The 15,169-nt window shown below is 44.7% G+C and overlaps 1 protein-coding gene across 6 annotated transcripts in view; it reads left to right on the top strand.

Annotated features, from left to right (window-relative positions):
- The window catches only part of ssh1a (slingshot protein phosphatase 1a), a 25,489-nt gene extending 10,320 nt beyond the window's left edge, over positions 1–15,169 (top strand). For 3 of the 6 annotated variants that reach the window (XM_010896374.5, XM_034296424.1, XM_034296423.1), the window contains 13 exons: positions 2,941–3,041; positions 5,886–5,950; positions 6,478–6,599; positions 6,869–6,937; positions 9,364–9,429; positions 10,104–10,298; positions 10,510–10,603; positions 10,757–10,885; positions 11,234–11,280; positions 11,499–11,645; positions 12,046–12,246; positions 12,363–13,035; positions 13,181–15,169. In XM_010896374.5, coding sequence (XP_010894676.2) covers positions 2,941–3,041; positions 5,886–5,950; positions 6,478–6,599; positions 6,869–6,937; positions 9,364–9,429; positions 10,104–10,298; positions 10,510–10,603; positions 10,757–10,885; positions 11,234–11,280; positions 11,499–11,645; positions 12,046–12,246; positions 12,363–13,035; positions 13,181–14,239 — 2,968 coding nt within the window. In that variant the 3' untranslated portion in view covers positions 14,240–15,169. Of the gene's footprint in view, positions 1–95; positions 302–2,940; positions 3,042–5,885; positions 5,951–6,477; positions 6,600–6,868; positions 6,938–8,983; positions 9,177–9,363; positions 9,430–10,103; positions 10,299–10,509; positions 10,604–10,756; positions 10,886–11,233; positions 11,281–11,498; positions 11,646–12,045; positions 12,247–12,362; positions 13,036–13,180 lie in introns of those variants that run through there. The other 3 variants (XM_020052707.3, XM_010896375.5, XM_010896376.4) reach the window with 3 other exon arrangements.

The following is a 15,169-nucleotide window of genomic DNA, read 5'->3' as shown; positions in this document are numbered from 1 at the left end:
CCTGTGTGTGTGAAAGAGAGAAGAGGGGTGGTTTGGTTTTGTGGGAGAGAGAGAGAGAGAGAGAGAGAGAGAGAGAGAGAGAGAGAGAGAGAACACAAGCCCCTCCCTCAGGCTGCTAGTGGAGACAGTGCACCAAGTCTCAGGCAGGAACACTCTGACGGGCTTTTCTTCACCATACTACCACAGATAGACGGTGTGGAAATTGGAGAGTAGGTTATAGATTTGTTCAGTGGAGGACCATAGGCCTATACAGTGGAGCGGGCAGCTGCCTGCCAACAACCCTCCGATAAGACGGGACTAAGTAAGTAAATCACCCAGGCATTGGGTCAGTACCTGAAGCCATCTCTCTCTTTACATTACTTTCCTCCAACTCACTGTCTTGGGCTACAAAGTTAATAGGGGAGGGGCTGTAGCTGTCTGTGGCCCGACAACAGTATGCATTTGGTGGTTGAGTCCTCAGGAGGCTGTTTGCTGAAGATGCTGCCCTGTTTTATGGAGAACGCTGTAAATATATTTGAGTCTAGCAGGGTTCTTCTGTGTTAGTGGTTACTTGTTAACTTGTTTTCCAGCTACTGGTCAGCTAGCACAGTGAATGCTTGAACATAGGCCGTTGTGGTAATTTACGAAAAGGCACTGTACACCGCTGCCCCACCTGGGTAGTTCCCCTAAACCTGTGTCTATATATGTAGGAATTATTTAAATGACGGGACAACGTGTTTATAGTTTTCAATTTCTCAGCGTCAAAATGGGCAAGAATGAAAATACCCCAAATAAATACAAAAATCTTGGAGTATGAATCCAAATGTTAGAGAGAACCTTCCCTATACATACCTTGGGGTGGATGTACAGCCTGGCTGCTGAGGAACACTTCAACAGATCAGACGGGAAATCAGATCAAGTTCTTGCATCTTACATGTCTTTATAAATGTAGTCAAGCATTTGTGATTGAATGAATTCCATTCATTCAAAATCTAGAGCCTGTCTTTTTTACTCCCATTCAAACAGACGCTCTAAAATCATAAGGGTTCATTTCGGGCTGTTTAGCAAGCCCTCTTTGTCACTGTCTTTGTTTGCCGTAGTAGCGGATATATTTTTAGCCCTGGTGTTGTGGAGAGGCTGTCTGATAGCAGGGTACTGTACGTGCCGGAGGACTGGAGACACCATCGCAGAAGCTAGTTAATTAGGCTGTCTGAGTGTGGATCATGGTGGTGGACGGAGGCTTGGCAGGAAAGGAGAGGATGCTTCACGTTCAACACATCCCCAGGTTGATTTATCACCCAGGTTTAGGCATGCAGCATACTTTTAGATCATACTGTATTGTATATACCATGTTTAGATTCCAACATGATTGAAGTTTTTTATTTCAAAGTCTTGGGTTTGTCAAGTGCACCTTATAACATGCGTCATTCAGAACAATTACATTTTTGTCTACAGTACTATGAGATTGATGGCATTTTTCTTATTTTCTTGTTTTTAATATTTTCTTTTTCATGCACTGTGGGATTATTCCTCTATAACGAAAAGCCCTTTACAAATGCGATAAAGTTTTGTTTTTATTGTTATGTCACCGGTAATGAAGTCAAGATGGTGGATGTTGAGTTGAAAAGGTGTTTGAGGTTTAGTGGCTTTCTGATGTTGTATCTTTACTCACAGTGACTTGATATATTCTGTAGTTCTAGCCAGCTGCAGCTCTACCTAATTCATTGTTCCCTGAAAGGGGCTATCCACATGGCCACATACATCTTAAAACAGGGAGCAAAGGAGGAGAGAAACAAAAGGCCAAAGTGAAACAAAAGCTCTTGTGATTAGCGCCCTGCCACCCTGGTCAGTGTGGAACTCTCTGCGGTGGAGGCGGGTGGGAGGGAGGGTTTCTAGTGTGATGGGCGCACAAAGCAAAGCTTGTTGTTTCGCTGTTATCGTATGCTTAGGCCAGGCCTCCTCGTCTGTTCTCAGGAAGTCCAGTCAGGGACTTACAATGTGGGAGGGGGGTGGAGGGACCGTTCTTGACCCTCACTGGGCTTAAATATGGGACCCCCAAATGTTTAGACTAATCGCCGTCACAGCCAGGCTTTTGTCAACAGAGCAATCGATGTGATTTGTTTCACCTGAAATTCATATTTTGACATTTAACAGGCGCCTTCATAGGCTCTGATATTTTCTCATTTTATTTTGAGATTTGTTTTGTTCCTATGTCTCATCACACCTGTACTTTCCAATGATGTGCAAGTTCGCTAGACTGCACTAACAGGGTACTTTGGGTATATGTTCCGCCCTGCTGTCAAGTGGATTTACAAGCCTGGGGAGAGAGAGACTAATTCTATAAGCAAAGTGAAAGAAAATAATTGGAGTTATTGTGGAGAACAGCTTCAGCCCTTGTTTTTCACCACCACCATGCCATGTTGCTGAGGAATGCAATGGCAGTTTGGACGTTTTACATTGGAGAGGTGAGACATAAATGGATAGCTCTGAGGAATGCATTAGAAAATGCTGCAGCTAATTATTCAGTCCGTTTTGCATTTTCCTGGGCTAGCAGAGACCTGACAGATCCCATCAGGACGCAGCAGCTCACACAGGAGAAAAGAGCTAGATAAAAATTCAGGATCAAATCTTGATTCATAGCTGCCGCAGAGCTGTGTTTGGAGCCTGGTTCACTCACCTGGCTTATTGCTGTACATTGCCAATTCCTTTTTTTGTTGTAATAAACCAAGATAAATTCTCTCAGTGCTGGCCTGGGCCTCCTGACCTGTATGAAACACTTGTTTTTTCAGTCAGGTGCGTAGTTTGTCTTATCTTCTCCCCTGATCTTTCTGTAATGTAGGGCTGGGTGACGGTTCCTGTCGGACAACAGTTATCAGACCCAGTCCTGATGTGGGCATGCGGCCTCAACCGACCGTTTGATCCAGCGGTCCTAACTGCTCTCTCCGTATGTTGTATTCACAGCCTGAGCGAGAGCTTCTTCATGGTGAAGGGGGCCGCCCTGTTCCTGCAGCAGGGCAACAGTCCCCAGGGCCAGAAAGCGCATCCTCATCATAAACATGCAGGTGAGTATCTCCCACAACATCACCGGGCAGGACCCCGGTCGAGGTCTGCTCTGCCTGGCAGAGTGGGTAAATTCTCCCAAAACTCATTGCGTTGTCCAGACAGTGGTTGCAGTTGTCGTTTTGACTTGTTACCCAGACAAAACAACCTGCTGTCCTTGAAAGTGTTTCAGATGAGTGAGTTGACAGTGCCGGGGACGGTGTCCAGCAGGTTATTAGCATGTTCCAGACATGTGTAGCAAAGGCAGATCAGTGGTTAAGGAAGGATTCCCAGGCTTGGTCCTGGGGCCTCCCAGGGATACACATTTTGGCTTTTGCCCTAGCATTACTCAGATAATTCTAATAATCAACTCATAACTAACCTTTAATTATTTAAATCAGCTGTGTAGTTGCTTGAAGTTTCTGGGTACTGGTTGTATTCATCTGAACCCTACAATACAACTAAAGAAATATCCAAATGTATTTTTCCTTTAATGATTAGTGATTTGGGTTCTTTTAATGTTCCTGTAATGTCCAGAGTTAACTCTAAGAAATTGGGCATCGCGGGTGTGTTATATGTCCAATATGTCACAGGCAATGTCCTATCTAAACACAATGCAGAGTAGGTTCCAAGCATCAACATCTTTCAAAGCCCCACCACACCTCAGTGCTTTGCCAGTAGTATCATGTAGGCTTAAAGATGATATCAGGTGTGATTCTGAGGCAGAGGTTTTAATTGACAGTTGCTTAGAACAGGTAAGCACACACTTTCAATGTTTCTTTGGTTAAACACATTTGTATTATCCCAAGTATCATTTTAATTTCATGGGAGTTTGATGAATATTTTTTCACTCTTTATGGACCAATGTTTAAGTTTCACTCTGCGAACTTGGACATTTGGAATGCGGAATGGTTTGTATCACCAAGTTAATTGACTGAATTTGAGAACACCCAGAATTGGCTGCTAGCCCAGTTGTTTTGCATTGGTAAGGAGTTAGGATGCGGTCATGTGTTTGTTACAGAGAAAGCTCTGCCTGTATAGACTCTGATCTGTAGGCTAAATAGGCCAGCTTTTTGTTTGCTGTAATACATAATATTTGAAAAAGGGTAATCTCCAAGGCCTTTGTGCTATACGTTATCTATTAGTTGGTGTCAGCACACATTGTGGCTTGGTGTAGTTAGGTTGTGATGAACCCTCAGGTTGTAAGGTTACAGATTTCAGATCCATGAGCTGGAGTCATCCTTTCTAGTGAAAGCTTTAGAGGGCATTATAGAACTGCCATTTTTTTTAAAACATCAAGGCCTGCATGTCAATGGAAGTGGGCCTGAACTACAGTACAGAGATCTTGTCTGTTAAAATATCTAATATAAAATATAGCCCTTGGTTTTTATCATTTTGGGAGGTCCAGAAAAGTTGGCAAGTTGTAGCCAAACCTACCAATGAATCAGAATATCTTGTCATGAGGCGTCTATCTATTGATGAACTATGAAGCTGCAAAGCAGAATGAACAAGCTGTAATTCAAGTTGTCCAGGAAAGAACAGTTTGTTTGTCATCAGAACACCATGACTGGCAAAAACTGTGCTGCCCTTTTTAAATTATTGTCACTGTAATAATAAATAATAGTACACTTGTAAAGTGCATTTTCCATGCTCTGTGCAAAGCAAGGGTTAGAGTTGTTAGTTCTTGTTATAGACTCTGTTTAATATGATTTTTCAGTGGTTTTTCAGGAATATACTGCTACTCAAAGATAGAAAATGTTTTATGATGTAATGGTTAGATATGAAAACAGAGAGAAATTGCATATACTTTGATTTTAAATAGCAGAAAACAATGTTGTTGATTTTTTTAATAAACAGCAAATGCATAGAACCTGAAAATGTAGTGCACTTTATAAGGCTACTCAACTCCAGTCCTTAAGGGCCCAAACATTTCTGGTCTTGATCCTCTATGTTCATAAGAGCAGATGAGGTACAAGTTAGAATCATAGTGTTTTAATCCTCCAGGAGTGGAATCGAAGAGCCCAGTTATAGGGAATACAGTGTCATTTGGAGCAGAACCACTCCCTCCGGTTAGCCTCATTTACATCCGTCAAGCCTGGCAGGATGCACTTACACACACCACTGTGTCTTCTTCACAATCATGTTGTATTTCTATGGTTGTCTAAAGCCAAGGTTGTGAGGTCTCAATATGTACAAGCAGGAAGCAGTTCTTGTCTTCAGTCAAGTCAAGATGAGAGAGGATTCATGATTCTGTGTCTAGATCTCAACAGCAGGGAGCAGTGTTACTACACATACCCACGTCGTGAGTGCTCTCTGCTGGGTATCCTTTCATGACACCACCATTGTTTTATTTAGATGACCTGATGGCGTAGTTGGGCTGGGGAATAAAAAAAAATGTGTAGTGTGAACAAGCGAAAATATCCGTTGTCTCCATTCACCTTCCGAGGTAACGTGGGACACTTTTGACAGATCCTCCTCGCTGCTGCTGAGGTCTAAAGACATCTCGCCCTGTGTGAATCCAGTGGAATGAGCAGTGTTGTTGGAGGTCCTTTCAGCTCCACGAACAGAATCAGAAACTCACAGCGAAACTAGGCGCATTTACGTGTTCATTCAATGTTATATAAATGAAATTGCTCACGACAGTTGGTGAGGTCTAAATGGGATCTAACCCTATGTGCCTGCTTTCACTCTCTCGGTTAACAATAGCGTGCATTAAGTTCAACTCTACTTGATGATCTCACTCAACGTCCATTGCCATGTGGTATGATGAGATAAAATATTCATATATATGTTATGAATAACATCATAATTAGATACATATATTTGTAATTACTTAATTGACATATTTGATTTCTTGTTTTCATCAGGGGACTTACCTCAGCACCTGCAGGTGATGATCAACATTCTGCGCTCAGAGGATCGAATTAAACTGGTATGAGACACCCACACAGCCCTGGCCAGTGACTAACCAACTGGCACCATGTAATAGGCAACCTGCCTGAAAGGTTTTTATTGTGTACTTAAGACTCTCGTTTGCTCACTGTAATTATTAGCTCATGAGAACATGTTTGAACGTACACAGGAGACTATTACCCAATTTTTCCATGTCTTGTGAAATAGTTTGTCAGTTATTCTTACCTACCACTATGTTTTCACACTCTATTGGAATGCTGCCTCCTATGTATTTACAAAGAGTTTTTGACTGGAACAAATTACTTTAGAGGATTGACGTGTAAATGTGAAGGTGTTGCTCTAATATCGATATGGACTGTTGGTCTAATGCCCATGCCCTGTTGGGGAGCCCATGTGCCTCCTCAGTCACCCTCGAAGTTCAAAGTCGATTAGCATTAGTACTTGGTGTCTGACTGACATGTTTGGGTAGTTGCGTGCATATGTGGGCTCAGGGCAGGCAACCTGGTTGTGATGGAGTTGGTGAACCTGTCATGTCCCTGGGTGCAGGCTGTGCGGTTAGAGAGCGCCTGGTCAGACAGAGTGCGGTACATGGTGGTGGTGTACACCAGTGGACGACAGGACACCGAGGAGAACATCCTGCTGGGGATGGACTTCAGCAACAAGGACAGGTGTGTATGGGCCTGGTCCTGGTCCTGGGCCTGGTCCTGGGCATGGTCCTTGGCCTGGGCATGGTCCTTGGCCTGGGCATGGTCCTTGGCCTGGGCATGGTCCTGGTCCTGGGCATGGTCCTGGTCCTGGGCCTGGCTGTGTTTGGGTATGGCACTCTTCTCACTGTCTTTACGTCCTTGATGCCAGATCTTAAACTTCCTGTAGCGGATCAAACCAGATGTATTTTGTATTGATCTGCTGGGAACGTTTCTTTGTGTGTTGTTCCCAGTAAAAGCTGCTCTATTGGCATGGTTCTGCCTCTATGGAGTGACACCAAGATTCATCTGGATGGAGATGGGTGAGTGAGATGCTATATTTCAGGTTACCCCCGGCTAGACACTGGAGAGGGACTGCTCTTTTGGTTTAGAGCTGTAATAGCTGTAATAAATGTCACAAACGTCCAGAATTCCTCCACGGCCATGTAAGAGACTGATCATCAACTACAAACCTGGTTGCAGTCATTGCAGCTAAAGGGGGCTTAATAACGACCAGTTATTATGTGTAAGGGATAATCACTGATTCACATGGGATATTAGGTGTTGCCTAACACCGTTCATTAAATTAATAAGTATTTACATTTCTATTTGTTAGTGGTTCCCTTTAAAATATAAGGTTTTCTTGAAGATTTCAATATATGTCAAAATATGCAAAGTGTAGATTAACCAAAAGGGTACCAATACCTTTTCATGGCACTGTATATCATGAGTAAATGTATCATTTGTTCCACATGCTATTTAACAATATTTACACAAAAAACATATTTGCTCCCCGACCTATATTGAAATGGACTCCAATTTAGTTGCTTATCCTATTGTTCATGTGAAGTGCAGAACATTACCAGAAAATCTTTTACTGAATAAACATAATTGTGAAAATCCTAAAAACATATTTGGCAAAGCAATCTAAACAGATTGTATAGGCCCCCATTATGCTATGTTTTCATAAGAACATCCTTGAGTATTTTTAAGTACAACCCTGTTTCCAAAAGAGTTGGGGTGCTGTGTAAAATGTAAAGAAAAACAGAATGCAATTAAGTGCCAATCATTTAAACCCTATATTCAATAGAAAATAGTACAAAGACGACATTTCAAATGTTTCAAAATTCTTTCTTGAAAAATACATGCCCTATTTGAATTTGATACCAGCAACACATTTCCAGAAATCTGTCACAGGGGCAACAAAAGACTGGAAAAGTTTTGTAATGCTAAAAAAATAACCTGGTTGAACATCTCACAACTAATTAGGTCAACTGGCAACAGATCCGTAACATGATTGGGTATATAAAGAGACTTGAGAGATGAGGTGGGGTTCACCACTCTGTGCAGGCAAATACTGAAAAAATTTAAGAATAATATTTCTCAATGTAAAATTGCAAAGAGTTAGGGGATCTCACCATCTACTGTACATAATATCATTAAAAGATTCAGAGAATCCGGAGTAATCTCTGTATGCAAGGGACAAGGCTGAAACCCAGTATTGGATGGTCGTGATCTTTGGGCCCTCAGACGAAACTGCATTAAAAACAGACAGACACGATTCTTTAGTGGACATTACTGCATGGGCTCAGGAACACTTCTGAAAACCATTGTCTGTAAACACAGTATAACACTGCATCCAGAAATGCAAGTTAAAACTCCATGCAAAGAAGAAATCATATAAAAACAAGATCAATATTTGAAAAAAAATGTGGGAATCATGGATGCTGCTTCCTCCGGACTAAAGAGGCGAGACACCATCTGGCTTGTAATCAGCACACAGTTCAAAAGCCAGCTTCTGTTATGGTATTGGGGTGCATAGGTGCACATGGCATGGGTGACCTGCACATATGTGAAGGCACCATTAATGCTAAACAATATGCACAGGTTTTGGAGCAATGTATGCTGCCATCCAGACAACGTCTTTTTCAGTGAAGGCCTTGCTTATTTCAGCAAAACAATGCCAAACCACATTCTGTATTACTACAGCATGGCTCTGTAGAAAGAGTCTGTGTGCTAAACGGGCCTACATGCCGTCCAGACCTGTCACCCACTGAAAACACTTTACGTATTATGAAACGATAAATATGACAAAGGAGACCCCGAACTGTTGAGCAGCTGCCATCCTATATCAAGCAAAAATGGGAAAACATTTCGGTTTAAAAACTACAGCAATTGGTCCCCTCAGTTCCCAATCGCTTGTAGAGTTTTGTTAAAAGAAGAGGTGATGCAACACAGTGGTAAACATGTCCAACTTTTTAAAAATGTGTTTCTGGCATCAAATTCATGGTGTGTGTTTTTCCAGAAACAATAACAAAATTCTGTTTCAACATTTAATATGTTGTCTTTGTACTGTTTTTGATTAAATATGGGGATAAATGATCTGCACATCATTGCATTCTGTTTTTATTTGCATTTTACACAGAGTCCCCACCTTTTTGGAACCAGGGTTGTAATTCAAAACTAGAGAACCAAGCAGATGTTCAAGGATGAGCGTCAGGCTATGGTTATAGTGATACAGGAGGTCCTAAAATACCTTGCTGGGCCCAAACGGTGCCCTTGGTATGTTCCGCCTACCTCATGCTTTTCACTGTTTATGTAAACCCAATATGCTGCATCAGTTGGCTTAGAAACGCCAACCACACCGCCGCCTACACGCACACTTTCCACCTGGTTTTTGATTGAGCCAAGTATGTTGTAATGGTTACTGTGTGTGATCAGAGTTCTGTGCATGTCTTGTCTCCCTCAGGGGTTTTAGTGTGAACACAGTGAGTCGGAATCACGTCTTCAAACCTGTGTCTGTACAGGCCATGTGGTGAGTAGACGGCAGCGTAGAAATGAACCAGTGCTCACTAGGTTATTCTTAATAAAACTATCCCACAACAGTCGGTTATTCTTAATAAAACAATCCCACAACAGTACGTTATTCTTAATAAAACTATCCCACAACAGTCGGTTATTCTTAATAAAACTATCCCACAACAGTAGGTTATTCTTAATAAAACTATCCCACACCAGTACATTATTCTTAATAAAACAATCCCACAACAGTACGTTATTCTTAATAAAACTATCCCACAACAGTCGGTTATTCTTAATAAAACTATCCCACAACAGTACATTATTCTTAATAAAATCCCACAACAGTACGTTATTCTTAATAAAACTGTCCCACCACAGTACATTGGTGGCCCATTTCACATCTAAGAACAAGTTTGTGGAGTTTCAATATACACTCACTCTGCCATCTACTGGTCACTATTCAATTTATTTTATTAGTACCTTTTGGAAATCAGGGGTTGTTTCAAAGTGCTTCTCAGATGCCCTTCATTCAAAAGTTTGCCCTTCATTCATGTAGATAATCTGAATAACCATTAAAAGTGTAGGACATGGTTTAGTTGCGCCACATTTCTTCCCGAAGTGTATATTGATTGACCCTGTGTGTACAGGGATTGACCCACTCTGACCACAGTGTCTTTCCAAACCCAGGTCGGCGCTACAGATCCTCCACAAGGCGTGTGAGGTGTCCCGCAGGTACAACTACTTCCCCGGTGGCATGGCCCTCACCTGGATGGGCTACTACGAGAGCTGCATTGCATCGGAGCAGAGCTGCATCAACGAGTGGAATGCCATGAGAGACCTGGAGACCTTGCGGCCTGACTCTCCCACCATGTTTGTTGACAGGTCAGTCTGCGGGAATGTCAGATGACTATGAAATAGCGTGTGTACAGAGATCCTTAAGCAAGGCAGTTCACTCTAATTGCCCCGGTGTAAATGTCAAGACGTGTATAGGAGAGGTGTGTTGGTGTGGAATTCTGCTGGTTCTGACTGAACCGTTGACTGAGAGTGGAGTAACATGCTGAAGAAGTCTCTGTGTCTGTCTCTACTGATGCAGGCCCACAGAGAGGGAGCGAACAGAGTGCCTTATCAAAGCCAAACTCCGAAGCATCATGATGTACCAGGACCTGGAGAACGTCACCTCGAAACAGGTGAGCATCTCTGCATAGTGCTCTTGCTTTGACCTGGGCCCATCGTGGCATTCTGTGTGTGTGGACTGCCATCTGGGGCATAGTACTTGAAACATTTTGTGGTCTTCAGGGCTTTCTGATAGGACTTGGTTGATGAATTTGCTTTGGTCTCAGATCCGAACTGAGTTGGAGCTGCATATGAGCTGTAACCTGATGCAGTACAAGGAGTTCATTGACAACGAGATGCTCCTGATCCTGGGCCAGATGGACAAGGCAACACTCATCTTTGACCACCTCTACCTGGTTAGTCAGCTGGACACTACTCAAACTCTAGCCTGATCGCAGAACTGCGTTCACTAAATCCATTGTTGTCATTTGCATGACAATAAGTTAAAAGACTATGGCATGGTAAGAAAACTGACCATCGGGCTTAATGTAGTACATTTTAGAAAGAGCTTTTCTCATTGGTTTTAGGCCAGATCATCTATTTGTCTCAATGACATTTGGCCTTCTTATGCCATGTGGTTTGTATGATACTGCTTTAAAGAGACATTCTGGAAGATCAATATTTAGCCATCACTGTGCAGCTTGTTGTGAATGTTTCTGTATTAATGTGTAGTCAGGCAGACACTTTGACACATTTTCTTCCAGGGATCAGAATGGAATGCCTCCAATCTAGAGGAGCTTCAGGACACCGGGTGAGAAGAATGTTCTGCTAGATTCCAAACATTTTAAATGTAAAATATTAGTTTACATAAAGGTGTGCGCGTGGGCGGGCTTGCGTGCATGCGGGTGCGTGGCCGTGGGTGGGTGGGTGGGTAGGTAGGTATGTATGTATTGATGGGAGTCACAATATTGTGAGAATATTATGGGATAGTGTCTGTCTTCATTCAATAACAAACTGTCTCTTAATTAGGGTGGGCTATATCCTCAACGTCACCAGGGAGATAGATAACTTCTTCCCAGGAACATTCTCCTACCACAACGTACGGGTCTATGATGAAGAGGCTACCGACCTGCTGGCACACTGGAACGAGACTTACAACTTTATCGTTAAAGCAAAGTATGTCCTGTTAAGCTAGAAACATGTTGGGGGGGGGGGGGGGGGGCGGCAAGGGTAATAAAGCAAGCCACTCTATTTCTATTAGTTGTTTGTTAATTCAGTTGATAGGTGGCTTTAGGTCAGAACCAGAAACTGCATCTTACTGAAGTTTTCCCTAAGATATCAGGAGCTTCCCGGAGACCTGATTGTCTTGACTAGGGTAACACAAGAGTGTGTGGGACCAAGTCTGTGATCAAGTTGTCCTAGAGAAGTGAGCTGAAGACGGTTACCAGTAGCAACCCAGAGTGTGTTGTCACCTTTGCCTAAGATGATGAATGGTCACACTGCCTGAGGGACAGAACTGCCAGAGGATTCTTGTCAGATTCTCCTAACTACCTTGCTTTTTCTCGAACTCCACCAGGAAGAATCAGTCCAAGTGCTTGGTGCACTGTAAGATGGGCGTCAGCCGCTCGGCCTCCACCGTTATCGCCTACGCCATGAAGGAGTATGGTTGGTCGTTGGAGAAGGCCTTCAGCTTCGTCAAGCAGAAGAGGAGCATCACTCGACCCAACTCGGGCTTTATGAGACAGCTGGCTGAGTATGAGGGCATCCTGGACGCCAGGTATGATCCCAGTCAGATATTCTGTTATTACCCAAGCCCAGATAAACTAGGGCAGACCTTCTGACAGAACTGAAGTAGTGCTCTGGGTTATACCTTTTGCTCCGTTATTATTCCAGTAAGCAGCGACACAACAAGCTGTGGCGCCCTGACCGCCCCGACCCGGACTGTGACCTCAACGAGGACCGTGCTAACCGGACCCCCGAGCTTGGGACGCCCCCCTGCTGTGAGGAGGCCCTGGAGGAGAAGGGGGCCGCACGCCCCCCCTCCCCCTGCGGGATGATCAGTCTGGAGGTCGACCCCGCCTACAACAACTACTACTTCCGCAGGCTGTCGGATTCGGCCCTGGACAGTGACCCTTCCACGCCGGTGCGCGCCCCGCCTCTTCTAAACATGGAGCGGGTCTTCATAGAGATAGAGGACGTTGAGCGAGACGCCCTTCTGGACGACGAGGCCTACGAGGGGCGGGAGGGCCTGTCACTGCCCCACTTCGGGCTGGCTGGGGAGGGCACCGCGGCCCAGACCTGCTGCCGAGGACCAGAGCCCCTGGAGGAGCTGCGCCTTCGCTTGGAGTTCAGCACTGTGGAGGAAGAGGATGAGGAGGAGGCCCAGAAAGAGGAGGCAGAAATGGAGGCCCTAGCACAGCCAGGAGGACGAGTGGAGAATGCACAAGGAGTGGTAAAGATGGTTCTGGAAGACGAGGGGGAGAAGGAGGACCAGGTGCTGGACCTGGTTGCCTTGAACCAGAACTCCAACAATAACAACCACTTTGACAACCTGTCCAGTCTCAGTGTAAGTGGGTTTCTTCCAGGTTGGGCCTTCCTTTCTCTGTGATATTCAAACCTGCGTTTAGTAGCTCATGTGGAATTGATAACTGAACTGCTGAAGGCGTGATCATTCTTTGTTCATTTTGACTTGTTGTTTCCTCTCTGTTTAGGATACTGCTGTCTCCACACCCCTTTACCCAATCAAGCCTTCAGCCGTTCCTCAGTCCGAGGACAAGAGCAGCCATAGAGTGGATTCATTGGTCCAGGATGCACATTTATGCCTTAACCTCGCACCCCTCCCCCCTGTACCCAGTGTCACCTTCCCCTGTTCCCCCAGCCCGTTGGGCCCCTGTGGCCCTCTCTGTGACTGTGCCAAATGTGCATCCTCGGCCTTAACACCTCTAGCTGACGCCCCCTGCTCTCTGACCTCTGATGACACAGCCAGTGTTCTGGAAGGGGAGGCTGCGGAAGGGAAACCTTTCGGGGTACCTGTGCTTCCCCCTGTCCCGGAGCTGCTGAGCCCAGGGGAGAAGAGGCCGGGGGCAGCCTGCAACCTGACACCACAGCTGGAGACACTGGTTGAGCTGCAGAGGTCAGGGCTGGTCCGCCGGAGGGCTGAGAGGCTGGAGAGGTTGTCAGGTTTGTCCCAGGAGGGGCCTCAACCTGTGGAACTTCTAAACCCACCCGACTCCGGGGCAAGGGAGGGCCACAGTCCTGGAGAGGTCTCCACCTTCCCAGGAGACTTCCACGCGGGGTGCTCTGTGTCCCTGGAGCCTCTGACGGTTCCTCTGACTAACGACGCCCTGCTCGGTGCTGTGGCTTCTGGGGGGCTGACGCCCACCTCCTCGCCCCACGGCTCCACACTAACCCGCAGCTCCAGCAGTGACAGCATCCGCAGCGTGAGGGGCAAACCTGGCCTGGTACGCCAGAGGGCTCAGGAGATCGAGGCTCGCATGCGCTTGGCCGGTCTCACCGTGCCGTCACGCCTCAAACGCTCCAACTCCCTGGCTAAGCTGGGCAGCCTCAACTTCTCCTCCGAAGACCTGTGCTCCGTCTGCTCCTCGGACACAGGCACCCTCTTGCTCCTCTCCCTTTCTCCAGAGCCAGGCCTGGAATGGGAGTGTCCTGCGAGCTTCTCCTCTTCCTCCAACTTCGTTTTGTCTCAGCCCAGAACACACAGGGACCAGGCCACCCCAGAGAGAGCTCTGTCTGGGGGTCCCTGGAGCTGACAGGAAGGATGGAGACACTCCCTTACATAGCCCTCCACGAGCTGGCGGTCACACATATCTTTGAGAGGCAATAGGGACAGTCTTAAAAACAAATTGTCTGTGTGTGTATATAGAATTATACATATATAAATAAACATTTGAATAATATAAATATATATTAATATAAATCCACTTCAAGGAAGAGGAAACAGAATCCAAATATGATTTTATAGTCCAGATGGTGTCTTAGTTAAAGGCTGTTTCTGCATGGAGTGCAATGATTGTGTGCAAAGATGAATACATACAGAAGACCTGGTCTCCATCAGGACTTAAAGAAAAATACTTTGAAAAAGTTCAATTCCCTGCCTTTCTAGTTGCCTAGAGATCAGAGTTACAACTTCATCATCATACAGCCTGCCTTCAACATGCAGATTGTCTTTTTAAATCACAGACTTTAAAATGAATGGTTTTGTTTACTTTACCATTGGCATATTGTAGTGTTCTTTATCTTAGTGCTGTCTTAGAGTTGATCAGATTATACTGATTGTCTCTTGTTTGGAACGGAGCTGCTGAAGTATCACTGTGCAAAGTGAAGAAGCTGTAGTTGATGCTGTCTCTACTGTCTTGGGTTCAGTAGGGGGAATGGACAACTGACACACAGGGCACCATACATTCAGTGTGCACCTTGTTATGGCTGTCACGTGAAAGGTCAAATGGATGTTCAGATGTTTTCTTTTTTTCTTTTCAAGTAGGGAGGTTATTTTAATGATGTCACATTATAAATGAATTTCAAATATCCTATAAGCATTTAGTTCAGTGTTGGGAAATGCATAAAAACTGTTAATCCGATTCTTTTGGGATGAGCCAAGTGGATGCCATAAATGATTTTAAAACAATTCAAATACCAAAATAATAGAATATAAAAAAATACACCATATCTCTCTCCTGTAA

This window comes from Esox lucius, chromosome 13 (assembly GCF_011004845.1).
Source record: "Esox lucius isolate fEsoLuc1 chromosome 13, fEsoLuc1.pri, whole genome shotgun sequence".
Lineage (NCBI taxonomy): Eukaryota > Metazoa > Chordata > Actinopteri > Esociformes > Esocidae > Esox > Esox lucius.
This window is presented reverse-complemented; position numbering and strand designations above follow the sequence as displayed.